Source organism: Phocoena sinus, chromosome 3 (assembly GCF_008692025.1).
Source record: "Phocoena sinus isolate mPhoSin1 chromosome 3, mPhoSin1.pri, whole genome shotgun sequence".
Taxonomy (NCBI): domain Eukaryota; kingdom Metazoa; phylum Chordata; class Mammalia; order Artiodactyla; family Phocoenidae; genus Phocoena; species Phocoena sinus.
This window is the reverse complement of record NC_045765.1, coordinates 71,866,535-71,889,144: the sequence shown is the minus strand read 5'-3', so window position 1 is coordinate 71,889,144 and position 22,610 is coordinate 71,866,535. Positions and strand designations below refer to the sequence as shown.

Below are 22,610 nucleotides of genomic sequence, written 5' to 3'. Positions count from 1 at the left end.
TGGACGTTCCTTAAAAAACTAACAGCAGAATTACCATATGACCTAGTAATCCCACTACTGGGCATATTCCCAGAGAAAACCATAATTAAAAAAGGCACATGCACCCCAATGTTCATTGCAGCAGTATTTACAATAGCCAGGTCATGGAAACAATGTAAATGCCCATCAACAAACGAATGGATAAAGAAGAAGTGGTACATATATACAATGGAATATTACTCGGCCGTTAAAAGGAACGTAATTGGGTCATTTGTAGAGACATGGATGGACCTAGAGACTCATGCAGAGCGAAGTAAGTCAGAAAGAGAAAAACAAATATTGTATATTAGCACATATATGTGGAATCTAGAAAAATGGTACCAATGAACTGGTTTGCAAGGCAGAAATAGAGACACAAATGTAGAGAACAAACGTATAGGTACCATGGGGGGAAAACAGGGGGAGGAGGGTGGTGTGATGAACTGGGAGATTGGGATTGACATATATACACTAATATGTATAAAATAGATAATCAGAACCTGCTCTATAAATAAATAAAATTCAGGAAACAAAAGCCTTTGAGTGACTTTGCTGATTTTCAGAAGTGTTTTGTGTGTGTTTTATGGGGGAAAGAGAAGGAACTCTTAAATAAATCTCTGTAATTCATAAAAAAATAAATAAAAAAGAAAGAAAAGAACTCATCTGACACTTCAGGGGTTTTTTTTTGAATTTTTGTTCCTGAGTGAATATGAACTGGGAGTAGAGAAATGACCAATTGAGGGTAAGTGAGAAAGAAAAGAGGGTAAGAAATACCCTGAAAACAACAAAATAAATACTAAGACCTAGCCCTGCTATATTTGCAAATAGTAGTCTATACATAGTATTTAGGGTTCTTTGTCAAGTGCCCAGTAAATAATAGCTATTAGTTCTTGAGAAACTCATCTGGCTGCCAGTTAATCCTTTATAACCATTATCAATCTTTTAGTCACTTTGCTGATAATTAAAATTTTAGGGAGAAAGTCTCCTTTAATTCATCGAGCTTGGGACCTGGAGCTGTGTCCTGCTTGGTGTAGGATACCGTGATTAACAATGCAATGTGAGAGAAGTATTCCCCCAAAAGGAAATCAGGGTGCTAATTTCTTTTAAATAGTAGGAAGACATGGTGTTAGCCGAGAAAGAGTAGCTGTCCACTACAAGTCTAGTAAGAGAGCGTGAATATATATGAATCTATTAAAAAAAAACAAACACCTTAAGAGAGAAGTGAAGTCCCTCTGTGTACCCCAGGAAGTACTTAACTCCTGGGGAGACAAGAGGGGTAAGGAGAATAGTCAGTTGTCTAGTTTGGCCAGAGGAGACAATGCACAAAAGTAGTAGATATGAAACCAGTAAAGTGGAGAATTAGGGTGAGATAAAGGTAGGCCTTGAATGTCATTTAAAGTTCTTGAAATTTAGTTTACAGGAAATTGAGAAACCAAATTTAAAATTAAAAAATCTGAGGAAGAAGAAAGCTATGTACTTGTGTAGAGATTTGAAGCAAGTAATATAACCTCCTTGCCAAGTGTCCTTAGCTTTTGTGTATTTCCAGTAACTATCCTCTTTGAAAATGTTCTAGGTCAAAGTTTTCCCATGATATTTCAAGTCAACAAATCACTTGTGTAAGGTTAAAATTACCTTTGACAATAAGGGGAGAAAAATATACACGCACATGAGAAAAACAGCTCCAAAAACAACGTTTTGGCCTTTCTTGTGAAAGAGCACAGCACCTTAAATGTCTTTTATAAGGTTCCAAAACTATCTCAAATTACTAAAAGAAAAAAAAAAATCAGTTATCAAGTTTCATGTTAAATGTTATTTAATTTAATAAAGTGCATTAATGAAAGAAACAAGTAGTTCAATTCAAATGAAAAAGCATATATAGCATTATGGAATACTCACTGTTCTTTTTTTAAGAAAATCACTTATTTTGACCTAGATGAGAAGGAAATCCAAAAAAGAGGGGATATATGTGTGTGTGTGTGTGTATATATATATGTGTATATATATATATATATATATATATCATTCACTTTGCTGTACAGTATAAACTAACACAATATTGTAAAGCAACTGTACTCCAATAAAAATTTTTTAAAAAGAAGGAATAAGTAAAAAAAAAAAAGTTAAAAAAATTTTAAAATCACCTATTTTGAAAATTTGATAATGGATCTAGCAGTGATCAATAATGGCTGCTAAAATGAGTAGGTGAAAATCTGATGGGGACGTCTATATTGGATGGATCAGACTGACAACACTGAACCCACTAGTCATTCTTAACATCACCAAAAGATAGATGGTAGAGACATCCTGGGCTTCCTCATATGATGCAGTTATGAATAACACACCACCATGTATCATGTCTTCTTGCTCCCCCAAATCACCTAACCTACATCTGGTCAAGCCTCTAGATTTGACTTTTCATAGGAAATACAAGGAACAGAAGAATGTATTAAGTGACACCACCAGGACACAGTCTGGAAAATCTAGGATGTGGAAAATTCTATGAGACAGTAGGTATTCTATAAAAATACCTATTTTTTCACACACATTAAGAGCAAGATAAAGAATGATAAAAAGGAAATATATATATTTTAAAGAGGCTAAAACACATAATAACCAAGCCATTGTGTGGTCCTTGTTTGCTCCTCAAACAAATCAACTTAAAAGGAAAAGAATTATGAGACAATTGGTGAAATTTGAATGCTAACTAGATATCTGATGATATTAAGGAACTGTTACCTTGGTAATTACTGCGGAGAAATGAAAATTATTTATTGATGATAACCAACTTAAAGGATTTCAGTGGAACCAGGATGGAAGTATTGATTTTGAGTGAAAATCTAAAATACTCTGATAGGGCAAAGTCTAACTCTTAGATTTTTTTCTAAGTGCATTCAAATGAGACCAATGTTTGAGGTTAAAGCACTGTTATTGGCCTCTTGTTGATCATTAACAGAGGAACCCCTGTTGCTAAATTGTGAAATCTTGTACATGATGAGAGAGAAAAGGAGAATGTCATTTTTTTCCATGTCTCTAATACTCAAAAGTATTCCTTTCAGAAAATTGGGGAGAAGGGGGGCAGGAAATAAGGCTATGTGTGCCTAGCTCCTGATAAACCTTCTCAAACTCTGAAAGAGTAACAGAATAACTCCCTGCGGACGAAAAGGCAACTCTGGTCAGCCTAGGCCTTGGAGAATATCTTGGCTTTGTAGGTCACTTTCCAGAGAGCTAGTTGCCTAAATTAGTGAAGAAGTTGCACCATGTATGTTTTCCATCCCATTCCTCTGACCTCATCCTCATCTGCAAAGCAAATTTAACCCAGTTGCTGATGCTCTTGGACTCAGGTTCAGAAACGTCTGGGATGAGTTGTCATACCTGTGTACCACTCCTGCCTCACCCCAGCATCAACCCCGTGTAAATTTTTCTGTACTGTAGATTTAAAAGAATGGTGAAAACACTAAGATAATATTGGGAGAGGGATGGGTATAGCTGACTACTTACTACTCTCACCCAAGCCTCTCATTACAGCTGCATTTCTTCCAGAACACTAATATTTTGCTGTGCTTTTCTCTGAGGTTTTCATTCCCCACTTTCCCTGCCATTGAATTATACCTACTCTACAGGGACTGTAAATGTGTTAGAAGCGTAATGCAACTAACAGAACTAAAGAAGGCAACGTTCCCTCTCTAAGATATCCCTTCCAAATGGGGTCTCTCACTGATGGTCAAAGACAAACAACAGGGTAGAGGGATAGTAGACGAGTCAGTGAGAATGGGTAGCATTTGGAGGATCAAAATCTTAAAAGAATGGCTCTTTTTCTTATTTGTTTTCCTTTTCCTCTTTGGATGGATTTCTTTTTTCTTTTTTGCAACTTCAAGGTGACTGGTTGAATAAAAAGGAACTAGTATCTTCTCGCACGTGTAAAGATGAGCTTCCCTCCTGAAATGCCCTACTAAAGATGTCGTGAAATGGTGAGTGAGAGTGAACACGCTGTTCAGACTTGCCAATAGGGGAGGTGAATAATCTTGAAAGGGAGAGCAAGATGGCATTACTTCTTTCTGGGTGAATAGTCAGCCCTTAGATACAGAGAATATGGGGTTCTCTTAACAGAAATGAGGTGGGTGAGTATTTTGGAAGGAAACGTTATGAGTTGAATTTTATAGATATTGATTTTATTAGTCTTTTTGCTGGACATAAATTGAGTGACTTGCTGGCTCCCAGTAATCTTTTCATTGACAGTACCCATTATAACTCACCCCCTTCCTCTGGAGTTACCATTGTCCATGCCCCACCTTCCCCTCATACCCACACATGAAGCCAAAAATGCAGTCACTTGCTTTGGATGGGAGTAGCCATCCTCTTACTTGACTCTGTCTCCTTGACCTTGGTGATTTAATAGGGTAAAGAACTTGACTCAGTTGGACCTGTCATAGTATCCACAGTGACTGGAACGGACATTGGCACATGACCCAGACTGAGCCTATGAAATGCCTTCCCTTAGAATTTTCACACTTGAGTAACAGGCTAATGCCATTTTCTTTCTGATCAACAAGCTATGTTGGTCTGTACCCAGATCTGCAGGCAATAAGGTTTCCATCCTTATTGAGAAACTAAATTAAGAGAATGAAGTTGACACACAGAGAAAAGGTAGCAAGAATGTGGTCTTGATAGTATTTGATTTCCTGGTTCCATCTGCTCCTGAGGCAAACCCTAACTTGCCCCTCCTCTGTTTGGTTACATAAGCCTAAAAATTCCTCTTTGGAGTAATCAAGTTTAAAATATATTCCTGTTACCAGAAACCAAAGAGCCCTAAAACAAAAGTGAAGTGATCACAGCTATCAGATTGTTTATATATCCATGAATCTTAGCCCTGCATCAACCCAACTATAGATTGTTATAAGTTTTTTTCCTAAAACCATCTCACTGAAAAACTGTCATTGTAATAATTGAAAATGGTTGATTCTCATGGTTTGCTGTATGACAGTGGTATAATTCACTAGTTTGCAAATGACTGGTTGGCAATATTGGCTCCAAAATTTTCAGGCTCCAAATGTATGCATTAGTTCAGTAAAAATATGTGAATAAACATCCAGCATTATTGATTCATTTTTCAAAGGAGTTCTCTCTTAAAAGTTTCTATCATCGCATTTGTCCCTAGTCCCTATTATGTACAGTTGTGTCATGAACTCTGGCTTGACTTGGTATTTAAAGGAATTAGGAACTGGAAATACTGTATTTCTAACATCGGCAAAGACATATTCTTGGTCATTGTATTGATGGTTCACCTTGTGGTTTGCGGCTATTTTTTCTCTCTCCAAAGTTGCTTGTTGCCTGTTATCAACAGTTTAAACAGCAAATTATTGGGAGCAAACTGTAAATACATGCATATATCCTTCCAAGTCATTCATTAGCAGTTTTGTTTTTCCCTGCCCACTGTGAGAAGTACTAAGATTTAATTGAAATTTACTTAAGCTATGCTATTATGTATAACATAATGATTTCAGTTATACAAAATGAATGAACCATGAAGAAAATGACTGGTTCATCCTGAATGTTATAAACAATATGTAGGAGAGAAGAGATTTTAATTAGGGGTATATAAAGCTTTCAAGTTACCTAACAAATAAGAAAGATCTCTGTTTCCTTCTGAAAGAGAACATGATTTAGAAGCTGAAATAATCGTTTCCTTTGAAAGGACCCTATTTAACCATGCAGTTTTTTGGAAGCAAGGCAGGCAGTAAATTGGTGAGTTTCAGGTATTCCTATGTCCTATAGTGCAAATGCTACCTCAATCATACTTTAAGTAATTTGTAAATGATCTTATTTTTATGAATTGATAATTACTTAATATGTCATATTCCAGAGTTTTCCAAGGAGAAAAAAAAGTTTAACAGGATAACAAGTGCTATTTAAAAAAAAAAAAGAAGACTTGTGGCAAAATAAATTTGAGAAACACTGGCTAACACACTGGTTTCTTCCCTGCAGGGCTTCTCAGAATCTTTAACATGGTAATATGTATTGTGAATCGCCACCATAAAGATAACATTTCCCATAGTTATTTTACTGTGGGGTTCTTTTTGAGTAGAGTATTTGTGAAACTAGAATTCCTTAATACATGCTTTAAGTGATTTATTCAACCTATGTGTTAATTCCCTACTAATATGTGGCAAGGATTAGAAATATTAATAAATGAGTAACTTAAGGCAGTCAAAGTTTCTGATAGAAGGGAAAACCTGCCTTTCCCTATCTTTGGTTAGTGAGCTAATAATAATGAACAGTGCCTGAAACAGTCAACACTGATGAGAGAAAGGTAAACATCTTTTACACTAATAACATATTTTGCCTTGAGCAGGCGAGGAAAGCAGGAAATTGGTGGTTTCCAGTGTCACTAATGTCCTGCTAATGTCAAATCTGAAAATTGCCAGACACAAGCCTACGTCTACTTTGCCTGCAAGAGCTCCTTAAAGGTGAATTGTTCGTGGGTTAATTTTTCAAATTGTCCTCCCAAAACACTTGCCCACAGTTTGGGGCCTGTTTGTCCTCTCAGGTTACCAGCTTCCAGGCTAATCTGGTACACGTTTAAATAATGATTACTAAGATAGCAATATTTTTCTTCATATGAATAATTTGTATCTAGAGCTAGATGTGTCCCCTGGGTGTATATATGCTCTTGTATATTTCTAAGAAATGCTAATCAAAACAGAGAGTGGTTATTCTTACAATGCTTGCCCTGCATCCTTGGAAGTGGTCGGTAATGATGACAAACATTAGAATCTGTTCATGTATGATAGTTTCTTTTTAAAACGTCAGCTAGATTTTTATCCATCACAGACAAGTTTCAAGTCATGTGAGCTTGTTAAATAATTTGTTAATACAAAAGGCAATTAAGCAAAACCACCAACCATACACATGGCTTTAAGATCTTAATCTAAAGTGAAATTCATATCATTTATTTATATGTAACAATAAATGACCACTCTAGACACTTGAAATCATTTATTCAAGGCATTTTTACATAATCTTGCAATCATAGTGTAGGCATATAATAAAAGAATGTGAGAGTGTAAAGAAGAATATAAAGCCAGTGTCTGGGCATTTAAAATAAGAGCTCTTCAAAAAAGTTAAAAATGTTTTACAACTAGAATTCCTGAAAAATTTGGGAGAAACTAAAACTTCATTAAAAACATTACAATACCAAATCACATGTTACTCAGTTCATAGCAAGCAGTTATATATTAAATGTTTATATCCTGTGAGCTAAGACAACACATTTTACATTCAAGTTGAAATAATTCAGCACCATTTTGGCTAGAAGGTTAAATGAAATGCTTTAAGTGTTCAAAAGTGGCCCAGGACTTTTGGTAGCTGGGAATGAAATATGGCTATTGATTGAATATATTGATTGTGAATATGAATTCTAAACATAAAAAATATAGAAAAGGGTAATTTTTACTTATCAGTTATACTGTTGACTATCAAAACAAGCTATTTTTAAAACAAAATATCTTCTGACCATAAATTCAATATTTTAACAAATTTGGTAAAGATAAATTCTTAGTACCATGATAATTTTAGTGAACTGCATTTCCTCTACAATCTAAGTATTGGGAACGTTTATGAGTGTGATTATCTCCTATGAGGTCAAGGAGAAAAAAATTGTTCATTATTAAAAATAATGCCTAGTGAATAATTAGATGATAGCAATTGTGAATAAAGTCATTATGTAAAAATATAAAGATTTCCTGGAAATAGGCAAGTTATGTGTTTGTATGTTATGGTACTGTTGCGAGACTGAATCCTAGCCTCAAAGGTCAAGACATCTTTAATACAGACTGTGGTCTGAATAATTATGAGGCCACTAATATGGCATGTGGAAGACTCACTAAGTTATCTTCCCATTTAGCCAACTTTTTCACAGTTCTTATTAGTTTAAAAACCAGTCTCTTTTCAGTACTCAACATTCTTTGTATCATTTCTACTTCCTATTTAAAAGATTCTTTATTTAGAGTTTGGTAAGACTGGATTATATTTTTTATTTTATTAATGGATAAATTTTACCAGCTAATCATTATCTGTGAGTCTTGGTGGTTATTCAGAGAAGAGATTACTTGAGGTTCAAAAATATTGAGTGTTAAATCAATACTTGTGAGTTATGTGGGAGTGTTTAGGGGTGGGGAGGAATATTTATATAAGGAATAAGTGAGAATCTTTAGCCTCTTAATCGAAACTGTTTTTTTCTAAAATCAACGAAATAGTATGTGTTACATTTAAAAGGCAGACACTTCAGGGGTTGGAAACATAGTTTTAACTATTAGTAACACGTACATGCATATATCTATTCATTTTTAACATTTTCTTTAATAAACTATGGTCATGAAAAACAATAGTGCTTAAAACAGAAATTCTTTTAGACATGTACTTATGATGTTAAAAATAAAGTAAGCTGAACCTCATGGGTTATAATGACATTTCAAATACTTATTGAGGTTAGGGACAATCATTTTCATATCCCAATGCCTAGCATGTGAGTGCCTAGTGTATATTAGGCCTTTAAATGATGATGGATGTACAGATAGATGGAAGGCCATGTAATGATAGTAAATACATCTTCTCATATGTATCCAAAGGCCATGATATTAGCTAGTTTTTAGTATAGGGGTAAGAATCTTAATGAAATGATAAGTCTTAAATCTGTAGATGCCAGTCTGGCTCAGTATTAATACTGACAGTAGTTTTTGTTTTTAAAAAAGCAAGTATATTAAAATATCTCTATTAGAAAAGATTACAATTTAAAAGGATCATTCTACAATCTTAAAACTAAAAGCAATTTAAGGCAAAGAGGTACATCAAAGAAGCTATTCCATAGCTCAGATACTAGCTCAGTGGAAGTTCTGGGTCTCTATCAAGCTGTCTGTATTGTCTCTTGGTAAGTGTGTGCCCTGGCAGATGAGGATCATGTGGCCCACTCTATCTTCCCTTGATTACTGTCCATCTCTAGCCCCTCTTGCCTTGCTAGGTACTCGTTGAGTGCAGAACGGTTACTTATAGCTGGTGTTGACATTACAGCTCTATGACATATAATATAGGGATGCCAACTCACTTTTAAATTCTACCTAATGTATCCTGGCACTGGAAATACCTTGCTTGAGATTTTAATACTGGTTAAGGGAGGAAAATTTCTGCTTAAGCACCACTAACTTAAAAGTGTAATTTGATTGCTTTCTGTACCTTTTGAATCTCAGAAAAATAGAAATTCTCCAAATTCTGTTGTGGCACATGGTTTCACAGTTTAAAATAAAATCACAGCTGTCTCATGCAACACAGTCCTTGGTTTTGCAGAAAGTTGTTTTTTCTTTCCTTATTGACCAACATCTCAAGTATATAATGCTATGTGCTTTGCTAATTTGTATTATATTTCAGACACACACAAAAAAACATGTATGACTGATTCCTGGTTGACCTAGGATAATGTTCTTGTATCCATATACATTGTCATTTATTCTGGATAATTTAAAAATTTTCAGTCTTATTCTTTTTAAAGCTGATCATTTAAAAAATGTAGAAAAGTTGAAAATCCTAAGGTGTTTTTCATTAATATTTCTAAGTATTTTAGAGACAGTTGTGGTTTGGGGGACTTGTTTGAATGATTTTCATGTAAGCAAGGAAATTCTTTTGGCTAATAGTTTAATATACTTAAATGTATACTATCTCTGGATGTATTACATCTATCATCAGAATGACTTCCCATTGACACAGCTGTCCTATGTATAGCAGTCCCCAGAACAGTAATTTTAAGAATGCCAATTAAAAGGTCTCTGCCCGTAGGAAAACTAAAGAATAGAGGGGAGCATCAACAAAGGTCAGACACGAGTTGGGCAGCTCAGTTACTTAATTCATTCCAAAACAAAAGCTGACTTAAGTCAGAATGAAATTTTACACTTGACAGAAAGAAAGGAGTTTATCTACTAATTTTAAAATGTAAACATAAATTTTATATAGGGTGTAACTATCTGAATACATATATTGCCATTTCTCTGCTATATAGTAATATTTCTTGACACCAATGGTAACATGTTTGTTCCTTCCTCAGTACCAAATGTGTCCATATCTATTTAAACAGTAGGAGCCTCATTTCTAAAGTAATCTATTCTAGGACATATATAAGCCAGTTATTATTATGGTTCACTAAAGTTTCAGAACTTTAGAAAATTCTCAGTTTAAAATAATTTTGACTCATTCATTGAAATATTTTTTTTCGTTTTGCACTATAATTTCAGAAGGAGCATAAGAAATTTGGATTTCTTTGAAAGAGCCAAGTGTGCAATTACAGACTTGAAACACTGCGTTAATTCACAAAGTAATGTGAATGATAATATTAAAAATTTCCAAAATAATGCCGATTTAAATGTTCAAAATCCAGTTATGTGCTTTGTTACAAAACAGTCCAAACAAAAATTCCTTTGTTGTTTTCTGTTCTCTCTTTCAAAATACATGAATCCTACTGAAGTTAATCTATTTTTTCCCACTTCAGAACACCAGGTACTGATTTATCCATTGGAAGTTTTGGCTTGCTTTCTAATACCTAGATTAAGAAAACAAAATAAGACAAGTTATTAACCTGATAATACTCTGAGTGAGTATAGTAGACAAGTTTAAAGTCACCTTTTTAAAATATGTGTCTGTGTATACAGATAGATGGATAGATAGATAGCAATTTCCCTCAACCAAAGCGATAGTCATCTTCTGAAATTATCCATTAATACATTATTTTAATACTGATTTGAAGAAAGTGAGTATGTCAGTAGCAGAAAGTGTATGCCTGATACCTACAAACTTGATGTTTAGAGTTAAAAGAAACATCCTCTGAAACAATCAAGGCTAAAGCAGGATGTATAGGAACAGCTGCCCTGGCCCGGTGAGTTCACTCCTTGCAGCAAGTGTGGCATGTCCACTATGAAGCAGGTTCATGACCTCTGCACTGTCCTGCATTAGTCCTTTCCCAGCATGGTTCTGGATGTAGAATGTTACATTAACAGGAGGAAACTGGGTCAAAGCCAATAAACCTAATATTGTATTTATATTGTGATCATAGATCCCCACATAAATGAAATAAGAATCACTTAGTCCAAATCATAAACCATCAGTTTCCAAATAGTCATTTCTATGAAAAAAGAACTTAATCATGGTATCTTAGAATTGAACTGGGCCACAGAGTTACCTGGTTCATACGTTGGGTTTACAGTGAGGAAGATGAGGGAGATAGGACACATCAAAGGCACACACTTTCTTACTGGGTGGTTTTTACACACCAATAGAATGCTCTCAAATATTTGATTAGCATGAAAAACAATCGGTGAACTAAGAGATGATGTGTCTTTAAGAGTTAAAAAAATGTACAATAACGTTACCAAGGGAATCACACACACTTGCTTACAGAGCCATGGACTGATCACATGGCTTTAGGCAAGATACACACCTTGCTCAAGAAACTTCAAAGACTCCCCGTGGCCACCAGGATGAAGTTCAAACATTTTAGATTGCTCTTCAGTGCTCGCTTTGATCTGGTCCCAAATTTTCCATTCTTTTTGCCCATGAAACTTATGCCTTAGCCAGACTAGAAGACTTGCTTTTCCAAACATGCCCTGCAATTTCTTCTTGCCATGCAGTTGCAGGTGATGTTGACTCCTCCCAGCATGCCCTTCCTTAACTCTCTCCAGTGCAGTCCTCCTCAGCCCTCAAGGCCCAATTCAAATGCTGTCCTAAAGCCACTCCTGAATCTCAGCCAGAGAAAATTTCGCCTTCCTCTGAACTCTGATCCCTACCAAGGGAGGCGAAAGTGAAAGTCAAAATATAAGAGGTGAGCATCATTCTAAAGGTGAGGGTTTCTTTTGCAAGTCAAGGTTTCTGTACTTCTCCCATTATTTTCCACTCGTAGAGAAGTATGAGCTCGTTATTTTATTACAAATCACTACCTATGGGTCCTTTCATTTTTTCATCTGATCAATATTGCTCATTAAAATTTTACATCAACCACTCTTGCAATTTATAGTCAGTGACAAGTGGCTAAAAAAAGAGAAAGAAACTATGCTGGAACAAAATAATTTTTATTTGTTCTAAATATCTAGCAATACCCAATTCAATGGATTCTACTGATGACAAGCAAGACACTTTCTATACAACAACAGAATCACCTCACCAGACCTCTTCCTCATGGGAGGGCAGCAGTTGTACCTGAGAGTCACTTAGCTTATTGTAGCAGAGGTCATCCTGTTTTGACTGCATTTTATTTTACCCCCCACCATGGAATTTTCATATTGTATCAAAAATGAAAGTGCCAATGAATACATAATGAGTGAATAAATTAAGGAATTATAAAAATTAAGGGAAATTAATCCACTTATTTTAAATTATTTTACTTTAAGTTCCTCCTCTTCTGGGGATTTTCAGTTATACGGTGATCAGCTCCACACAATATGGGCCATAAACAGCCAGGTTTTCTGTATTTTGGGCATGTTCAGAAGAATATACTTGATAATCTTCTTTCAGTGCTACACCTTTGCTGTCATAGACTACATCTGTCTCTAATGCTATGAGGACACTTAAAAAGCACAGGCTTTGCTCCTCTATGGAAATAAGGAAAAGGCTCCCCTCCAAGATGAATGTAGCCCAATGCACTTTAAGCTCCACCTTCCTCCTGGCTAGGATCCCCAGTAGTGGGCAGAATATGCACAACCAGATAGGTTTATCTGTACTTTGGAAAGCCCACACACTACAGGTTCATCTGCAGCAACCACTTGGTTTGTGTAGCAGGGAGAAATTTCTATAAATTTTAAGTTTCTAGTGTAGCTCTGTTAGACACCTTTCTGCATGATCCATAGGCACTCACTGGTGCCTCTCACATCACAGCAAAGCTGACATGTGTTCAGTATCACTCTAATGGTGTTCTTGTGTTGGGAAGGTACCACTCACAGGTGGCATATGTAGTTAGAATCTATAACCCAGCATCACTAGAGCAGGCAGTGCTTAAGGGGTCAAGGTGGGACAGAGAGACAAGAACGCAAAACTACCTTTTAATTACTCTCATCAAAGCACCACACCTGCAATATTTACATGCTGGGATTCCTTCTAAGATTTCGTTCAAGGAAGGGTTTCAGGACTAGGAAAATTATGAAGGCACCTCCATACAAGCCTCCTTTTGCAGGGTATTTCCCTATTACTTGTGTTTGTAGAACTCAAATATGTGAAATCTTGATTTCTACAGAACAGGTGGTCTGACCTCTTCAGCTGCATGCTTTAAGACAGTCACTTTCAAAGTATACTTTGAAGAACTCTAGGAATTTCTTCAGGGCTCCTTCATGGACTATGGGGAAGAGGCAGGAAACCCAACTCTCTGGGCTCCCACAGGGTTATCCACACTGCATATTGCATATTTTACAGACTCAGCTGCCATAGACTTTGAGGGTAAACAATGTGCTCTGTGTCTTGTCTTAAAAGCTAAGTTTCAGGGTGATAAAAACCTGAGTACATCCCCTTCTCCATTCTCTAGCATTATCAAAAAAAGATCAGCTCTAATTATGTTATAGTACGGAAGCTACCGTTTTCTACCTTTGGTCTATTTTACAAGGAAGCTGCAGTAGTAGTGAAAACAAACGTGTATAATGCCTATCAATGAACTAAAACTCATTGTCAGGAGAATTACTTAGCTAGGCAAATAGGACTCACGGTGAAATTGTGCAGCCCGAGGCATATGCATGATGTCCTGTGTAGCGAATTTCACAGCGGACGACATTGTTGGTATAGTCTGACTCAGGCACCAGGTAGCTGGGGTTCACACTGACCTAGGCAACATAAACATCATCTGTGTTTCAGATTTTATTAACAGTGTTTACTGGTTAATTTCTTCCTATTTTCACAGGGCTAGAACAGAGGCAATGTGCTCCAACTAAATCAAGCAAGGAGGGGGTGTAAGTTAGGCACGTGGTTCAACTCTGGAGAAGTTATCGAAGGAGGCTGTATATTTTTCCCTAAAGTTCTTTCAAATAAGAATTTTAAAAATATATCTAGGTTGGTTTAGAGGTACTTCTGGAAGATGTATAATTGCTTGAAGGACCGTGATTATTTAACTTTGGAATCCAGAGAAGAGGCCCATGAGTTGCAACTGAAATAAATTATGGGTACATATTCAAAGTTCTCTACCTTTAGAATATAGTTTCCAGGTTTTACATCTGTAATGTCAATCCACTGGCAGTCTATGTCTGCATTATAGGTATCATAGCAGCCAGGACTCAGCCCCTGAAACAAATAAAATTCAAAAATTAAAAAGATGGTATATGGCTAGAATGTGCTAAAGAATATGCTTATTATTTGCAAATTAAATTTTAAGTTAGTACTTACAAGAGTTTGACATAAAACTATACTTATATTGCATCTCCTTTGAGAAGTATATATTACTCAGCCTTATAGCACCTCCAGCTAAAAAAAATACAGGACTAATATAAGTAGTAGTACATCTCGCTTCTTAAAATTGTCATAAATCACTAGTGATAAATACAATCTTAAGTGACAAAATAGGCCTCTACCAAAATTCTTGAATATTACCAGTTCAGGAATAAAGGCCATGTAATAATCAACTTGACTCAAATGTCTTGTTATCAGTGGAACTCTCTCCAATTTCTCTTCTTAGAAATTACCTTCCTATACTCTGAATATCCAAGATACTCTGTGTATAGATTTTATGGTATTTATCCTTCTCTATATTAAAATCATACTATATAAGAATATATCTAACTAGAGATTGTAAGCTCCCCAAGGACAGAGTCATATTGCATTTTTGAATAGTTAACACTTATGAACTATGTATTATATGCCAGGATCAATTAAACATGTTAAATATATAAATTTAATTCTCACAACTACACGAGGCAGGAGGTAGTATTAACCCATTTTACAAATAAACTGAGGCACTATAAGGTCAAACAGCTCACACAAGAATATACAGCTAGTTAATGGCTGAGCTGGTTTTGAGTTTAGGCATTTGGGGTCCAGGGTCCCTGATTGTAACCACCACACTATGTTCTTTTTCACATCATCACTGAATATTTTGTTGTATTAAAGGGATGATTGCCACATCAACTCTACTTGCAAAGATAGTCACTTCAGTAAGTAAATGAGTGCCTTCTACAGGCTGAGAAGAGAAAAACACCACTAAGATATGGTCCTTGCTCTCCAGAAAGTTATAGCCTGGTGAAATTTGCTCAAATTGGGAGTCCATAGGTATATTCTTGATTCCACTGGTTCTTCATCAGACATTTCAACTGTTGTATTTGCAGTCTAATACTAATCAAAATGAATTAAAAAGTATAGGCTAGAATCATTTAAACTCAATACCACGATTTAATTTCAGCAACCAAAATTGTTCGGTGCTTAAGATCACCTTGGTCACCAGAGAGATGGCAGAATCATCTAAAGCGTGTTCTACTAGTGCTGGTTTGCCTGTGGTTTGATTTGGGAAGAATGGGGGAGAACTATGCTCTCATACAGCAAGCACACAGTAGTACAGATATGCCAAACTCAAAAAGTACCTGTGCCACAGCAGTGATAACCATTTTCCCACTTTGGTCCATACCAACTTGTGATCATTCGTTAACCTTATGTTGAGTAGTAAATATATTATGAAGAATTTTCTGTTTCTGATTTCCAGCACATAATTCTGATTCTGGCACATAATATATATTCAGTAAGTGTTAGCTATTATTGTTGCTACTACTACTACTACCACTACTACTACTACGACTACTACCACCACCTTCATGGCACTGTAAGGGATTCACTGGATTAGATACCCATTTAAGACTGGTTTAAATAATGCTACAATGCTTATCTTACCTTTAAGTGAACAAAAGAATTTTAAAGAATGCTGAAATTGCCACTCTACCTTACTCAAGTGGCAGAATTTAAGTATAAGCTTTGATTATTTGAACTGGCAAACAAAAAAGTTTTTCAGGGCAGTAAGCAAACAGGCATTTCCTGTATTCAAACTTTAAAAACTTTTTAAAAAAATGTAGAACCTTAGCCAAGCCTGTATAGATTAACTATTTGGTTTTAGCAAAACATAACTGTTTGTTACATAAATTAATGAGGTTAATGTAACTTTCTAGTTTCGTATATATTTAATATGTAAATTTGTTATCTAAGAACTTATATCAAAGTATAAATATAAAGAATTCACATCTAGTATTACTTTTGGATACATTTAAAAACTTTATAATACAACTAATCTAAGTCAATACTGGGACTTTGTGAGAATTTTTTTTTTCTCTTTAAATGAAGCCCATGTTCAAGAAACACCAGTCTAGTGAAAAACACAAATACATTTGTCATTTGTAGTGTAAGACCTAGTAAATAATGGTTAAATAGGACACAAAAGGAGGATAATTAACAAGAAAGCTATCTAGCTGATTTCACTTCATTATAAACAGAAACCAACACACCATTGTAAAGCAATTATACTCCAATAAAGATGTTAAAAAAAAAAAAAAAAAGGAAGCTACCACATAAAAAGAAGTAGGGTCACCCCCCACGGAACTGGGGGACTCACATGCTATAAATACCTATAGTCTTAGATTCAAATATTTCAGCAGTGAGCTGTCCAGAGTGCCTCTTTTTCTAAAGGAAGAAAATAAACTCCAGGTCCACTGCACAGGTGGGTGCTGTGGGACTTAGAGATCACTGAGTGAAAAGGGGACCTCTGCATACACATATGTGTAATGTGTGGGTAGGTTACATCTCTTTTGCTTAAAGAGTAAGTGCTGCCCCAGGGCGAGAGGAATTGAACCCTTACCCCTCCAATTACTATGATGTTCTAAGCTGAGAAAAAGAAGCAAGGATAACATTTAGGTCACCAGAAAGCTTCCTGCCACAGCCCTGGAATTTGCTTCCCAAGATGCCAGCTGCTGATCCTTTTGTGCCCTGAGTTATGTACATTCACTACTCCCTGCCAAGATTTCCGCTGGAGTAAAATTATAATGTCCTTTTACAAATTAGGGTTTCTTATGGAAATACTGGCACAGCTTTTAAATGACACACATTTTCCCATTATAAGACATACAAACTGCTTAGGACAGCACTCTTTTTAAAAATCCATCCAAAGGACATCTGACATCAATTATACCGTAGGTTTAAATATATATGCATGGAGAAAGAAACTGTGTCCTCTGCTCTTCTTCATATGATTAAAAGAGACATTTTTAAAAGTACTTTTTAAGAAACTTATTTTCTGGCCTTTTGCTAATCCCAATCACCATTCTATTTTTAGTTTAATAGGTAGAGGGAGGAATAGTTTTGCAGGTGACAAAACAGAGATATCTTTTCTACAATTGCTTACCAATCAAGTTAAAGAATACAGAATGAGTGCAGAAACTGGAAACCATTAGGATATTTTCAGATAATAAACTACTGCTTTTCACTGTAGAACATAACAGGTAGGCACATTGACTTTCTGTGATGATGAAATACTTTAAAAGTAATTTGGATCATCAAGCCATCCCTTTCCTTTTCCCAATAATTTACCGTATGGACTAGATGACCCCCTAAATAAAATAGTTTTTTTTTAAAAAAAGACAGCCTGCAGGAAAGAAAATAGAAGACTGTTTTCTCTCTGAAGCCTGTGGGTTCTTGATTCCAGGTTGCCACCCTACCTGTGTGTGTGCAGTACATGCAAACCGCCTATGGTAGCCGTAGTCACAGGATGTGTCCTCAAGACAGAAACTTGCTTTGTGGCCTTCAGCCACTCTCCTCTGGGTGCTGGCATCAAGCAGGTCATAGTGGCTGAATTCATCCATGCTGTGGTAATGTCTAATGTCCCACACAACACAGAGACAGTGGTCAGTAACATATAGAGAAAGCAACGAGGATTCTAGATGATATCCCCACTGCTTCCTGCACTTGTTTTCACATCAAAATTGAGATCAAGTTGATCTTCTTAAAGGTAGATTCATGCTAGATTTTTTTTCCAGGACAAAAATCTATCAAAATTATAAGGCTTTAACTTTGCTACTAGGAAAAAAAGACCTACTTTGAGTATGTTGCTTTTCTATTTCACTCTGTTTTATATTTGAATATTAAATAGAGATAGATAGTAAATTATCTTTGTTTAAGTGAAACTTGCCATATGTCCTCTAGTATATCTCCTTTGGCTGCCACTACCAATGCTTCATTCCAAAATAGAAGAGCACTTGTCTCTTGGGAGGTTTCTGTGAAATTTTAAAAAATTGTGTTCTCACACATTTAAAATCCTTACTAAAATGCAAAGGAGAAATAAAGGCATGTTTTATCCACCATTATTATTTAACTAGTATAAACTTTATTTAGAAATAATTCTATTTTATCAGCAAATTAGGTGCTCACATCTGTTTTCCTCCTTTCATTAAAGTGAAGGTGCTGAGCTGTTCATCTTCTCACATAAGGAAAGAACAAGAAGAAATGGCTTGAACTATAGAAAGTTTAAGGGCACAAAACAGGATTTCCTGGCAATAAACACCTAGGCAAGTTACCAAGTCAAACTATAGAATTACCTTATGTGAAGATATTTAAATTTAGGATAAAACAAGCAACTACCTTTTGCTTGAGTTTGATACAGGCCTTTTAAAAGATTGAGGTAGGCCCTTCTCAGTTCATGGAGTAAATCATCTACATCTTTCTTTGAGAACGGTATCTGAATCCTTTTCATAATGTGTGATCTTTATTAAATGCTATGAAATGCTAACTAACTATAGATGATCTTGACTGTAATAGGCTTTTTTAGAACTCTTACCTGTAGTATATTGGGATAAAATTCTAGTGAAGCTAATTGCTGTATCCTATCAACGGTTTTAATAAGCTGGGCTTAGAGTTTCCAGTTTAAAAGATAACAGGATATAGTAGTTGATGTATTATTTTAAAGATAGATTTCCTTGATTATGTCAAATCACACAGAGAAATTCTAAATGTAAATAACAGCAATTTTCTCTCTTTGTGTAAGAATTTGTCATATCAAGGATCACCTGTAAAATGAAAAAGCAACTCAAAAGTACCCAAGAGGCCCATCCACTTACTGGTGACAACTGTGCCATTCCCAGGAATATCTCGGTCGGCTTGGTAAGAAATCTGATGTCCCTTGGTTTTTCACTCTTTGGGGAAATCTTAGCAGCACCCTGTGATCATAATCTCTGACATCTGCCCTGTATGCTGAGCTGTGATTTTGAAAAAGGAAACATTATTATTTTCACAGAATATTAACTAAAGACAAAATTACAAGCAAAACCTTTCCATTTTATAATGGTCACTACCCTCTTCCCCCAACTAGGCTATCAGTTCCAAGAGACCAGGGCATTTTGCATACATTTTTTCCTTAAACAGTTAACTAAGATGTAAAGTGGGGAAGTAACTCTAATAAAAGAGTATTCCCAGATTAGATAAATAATGTAGTAACTATCTTTAAAACAACGGCATTACTGTAGTAATATCATAGGCACTGCAATGGTGTGTGGTGCAAGACTCTAGAATGAAGATGATGAGCTTGGATTTCTTCTTTTAGCTGGACAGTTATAAAGGAAGTGGAAGAAATTTACAAAATACATTTTTTCTTATTTATTTTGTGTGAATATATATATTTAAATACTATTGATGACCTTATTTTACATTAAAAAATTTTTTTATGCATCTTATCAAATCATCTTTTGCTCCCTCTGCTGGTTTCCCAGCAGCAAACTCAGGGAATTCCATTCCCCAAATTGCTAAGATTTTATTTTAGGACTAATGCAAAAACAAAGCTCTTGCTCATGCTCTTCTGGCTGAAGTAATACCAAAATAACGAAGTTAATTGTGGCTTCAAATAAAAGAAGAAAACTATGACACCCAATAAGGGGTACCGTACTGGCAAAGTGGCTCCCCAACTTTTAAAGGGGTATTAACAAGCTCTTCCATTACAGTATTTTTTCCACGTTATAGTAGTTTAATAAAACCTTATTGGAAACAGTTGGCTCCAGAGTTTAAGGATCTTGGAAAAAGAATAGGAGACACCCACACACACACCCCCACACACACTCTCCAGGATAGGGTTTGTTTCATCTCCCTGACTTGTGCCACAGTTTGAAAGTCAGAACCCACAGAAATCTTCAAAATTTTAACTCTCCATCCAGGTCAGCATGCCCAGGAGAACACGTTCCACTTCCCAACTCCTGTCTGCACGGAACAAGAGTGGTCAGAACCAGGCACTTGGGCAGCACCCCCGGAACCAAGACGGAGGAGCTGGGCCGAGGAGATACAGCTGGTACCTGGCCAAGCAGTTTTCCTCCGCAGCGCATCTCAGGTTGTACATGGCCGTCTTTTGCACGTACGTGGACGCCTGGATATAGTAGGGGTCGGGCACCAGGTCCGGAAGACCTAAACGTCAGCCAGGCGATAGGCAAAACAGTGAGACAACTCAGCGGCCCTCACCCTGGCTCCGGGTCCCTCCATGTCCCTTACTCCTCACCCTTCACCCAGCCGGACTGCGGTTGTAGGGCTGCGGCTAGCAGAAGAATGGGGACGCCGAGGGCTGCAAAGCAATGTGGAAAGAAAGCAGGAGGGGCCAGGCGCGCGGTTTGCAGCAGATTCCAGGGCTGCCTCTGCAGGAGCAGGGGGAGGGATGGGATCTGCATGGACTGAGGCCTGCCGCGCCCAGGCAGCCACGTCGGGGAGCCACAGAGTTGGGGAAAGGGTGCGCGGGTGTTTCCGGCGACTTGGGGGTGCTTACCATACTGGAAGTAGCCGGTGCCATATCCGGGCCGGTACCTGCTCCCAGGCCTGGGCCTTTCGTATGTGTCGTAGTAGTTGTAATAGGGGTTGTCGTCGGTGTACTTGTAGGGGTTGTACGGGTCGTCGCCCACCATGCTGTCCACGTCCACGCGGTTGGGCGGCCGCAGGTTACTGAGCGCCGGGAGCTCTCCTGGCGCCGTCTGGTTACCGGTGCGCGGGGCCCCAGACATTGAGTAGCCAGCTTGGAACCAGTGGCGGGCGGCGGGCCTGGGGCGGCCAGCTGCGGCTCCAGACGAGCCGGCCGTCCGCGCCCGCGCCGCCACCGTGCGGTTGTTGCGGAGCAGCAAGATTGGCGTGCGCAGCTGCGGGGCGGTGGCGTTGGCGGCGCCCGGGGCGGTGGCGCCCGGGTCTCGCCGGCGCTGTGGCTGGTACTGCGAGCCCAGGCTCAGCAAGCTGAACACCTGCCCGTTGTTCTCCCATTGGATCTTCTGGCGCCAGGCGCCCGGAGCCGCCGGCTGCTCGCGAGGCGGCTGCTGGTGGCCGGCGGCCGGCGGGGCGCAGCGCACGAGTGCGCAGAGCTGCAGCGGCCCGAGCAGGAGTGCGGTCCAGGCGTAGCGCATCGCTCCCTTTGCTGGATTGTCCCCGCTCCGGGAGGACGTAGCTCGGAGAAAAAAACAAAAAAAGAAAGACGGGGCTCAAATCACGAGAGGGAGGGAGAAATCTTCAACTAGGGAGGCGGACTGGGCTCGCGTCTATCTCAGTCCCCACCAAGCAGTGCCAAGGATGGGCTGCAGACCCTCTCCAGTAAAGGCGGCTGCTGGGACGTGGCACTCGCCTCTCTCCTCTTTCTCAGTCCTTCTGGAAGGCGACGGGGAGCGGCGTGGCGGCCCCGGCGAACGGGCAGTGTCTGGAGTGAAGGAAGGAGGAGAGATTTTAAACTTTCTGGCACATTTGCAAAGTTACACAAGCCGTTCTGGCCCGGCCGCCCCTCCGCTATTTGTTCACGTAATGTGATTGGAAACGTGCAAGGCGGACAGCTCCTCGCCTCTGCCCCTCCCTCCCCTCCCCGTCTTGTCCTCCTCCCCCCAGACACGTTGCACAGGGAGCGTTAAGGGGAAAGAACAAAACGGAACACACATCCTGAGACACACTCTTAATCTGGGGCGAACATGCAGGAATTTCAAAAGACTCAGACAGGCAAAGCCAGCCAGGCCATGGGGCGACGCCAAAATATGCACGAAGAAAAATGCTATTAGGTCACCAGCCCTGCAGAGGCGGGAAGTCGGGAGGTGGGGAGGGTGCTGGGGGCGAGAGTCGGGGATGGGGGGAGGGGGGAGGGGGAAAGTGGGCGGAGGAACGATTATGACTAACTTATCCATAAGGAGTTAACCAGACAAATTTCCACACGCCTCGCTTTTATGGGAAGCGCCTTCAGCAAATAAACCCCAAGATATCAAATTTTGTTTTTCTGTGTGTAGGTAATATGAGAAATGGGTTACAAATTTATTTCTTCCAGTGAATATTTTAATAACCAAAAGTAAAATTTTACAGGGAACAAAGCCAGCTAACGCTGAAGTGATGAATAAACCTGTCTCTTTCAAAATGCAGGCCTGAATTGTACTTTAAGTGGAAGTGAAGAACCGTCTTTCATTTCCACAGTGTCTCTCAGGAAGTTTCAGTAAAGAGGGCTAGAGCAAGTCTGCCTTAGCATTCAGAAGGCAGTTTCAAATATGCATTTCATCTGATTTTTTCTCTTTATATGTTTAATAAGGAGGTTTGACTTTGGATTAAAAAAAAACTTAAATAACCATTTGTTAAAT

General features: G+C 38.0%; 1 protein-coding gene across 5 annotated transcripts; it reads right to left on the bottom strand.

Annotated features, from left to right (window-relative positions):
• Positions 1-6,996: 6,996 nt before the first annotated feature.
• Positions 6,997-21,842, bottom strand: LOX (lysyl oxidase). 5 transcript variants are annotated; one of them, XR_004349124.1, is made up of 8 exons: positions 20,789-21,842; positions 20,328-20,436; positions 19,107-19,244; positions 17,712-17,868; positions 14,212-14,307; positions 13,738-13,853; positions 8,657-10,597; positions 6,997-8,563 (listed from the first exon to the last, which is right to left on the bottom strand). XR_004349124.1 is itself a non-coding variant. In XM_032626114.1 (7 exons), the coding sequence occupies exons 1-7, from the start codon at positions 21,408-21,410 to the stop codon at positions 10,591-10,593; spliced, it is 1,245 nt and encodes a 414-aa protein (XP_032482005.1). In that variant the 5' UTR covers positions 21,411-21,842; the 3' UTR covers positions 6,997-10,590. The 5 variants fall into 5 exon arrangements, 3 of the variants coding, with proteins under 3 accessions (XP_032482005.1, XP_032482007.1, XP_032482006.1); XR_004349125.1 differs by adding an exon at positions 14,410-14,487 and having other exon boundaries at positions 6,997-10,597; positions 20,789-21,793; XM_032626114.1 differs by having other exon boundaries at positions 6,997-10,597.
• Positions 21,843-22,610: the final 768 nt, after the last annotated feature.

Excerpts from the sequence above, each read along its gene's own strand:
- LOX (XM_032626114.1), bottom strand. The coding sequence starts at position 21,410 with ATGCGCTACGCCTGGACCGCACTCCTGCTCGGGCCGCTGCAGCTCTGC. Across the intron at positions 20,437-20,788 it reads CACCGGCTACTTCCAGTATG|GTCTTCCGGACCTGGTGCCC; the intron begins GTAAGCACCCCC and ends GCTGACGTTTAG. Across the intron at positions 19,245-20,327 it reads GAGGAAAACTGCTTGGCCAG|CTCAGCATACAGGGCAGATG; the intron begins GTACCAGCTGTA and ends TCAAAATCACAG.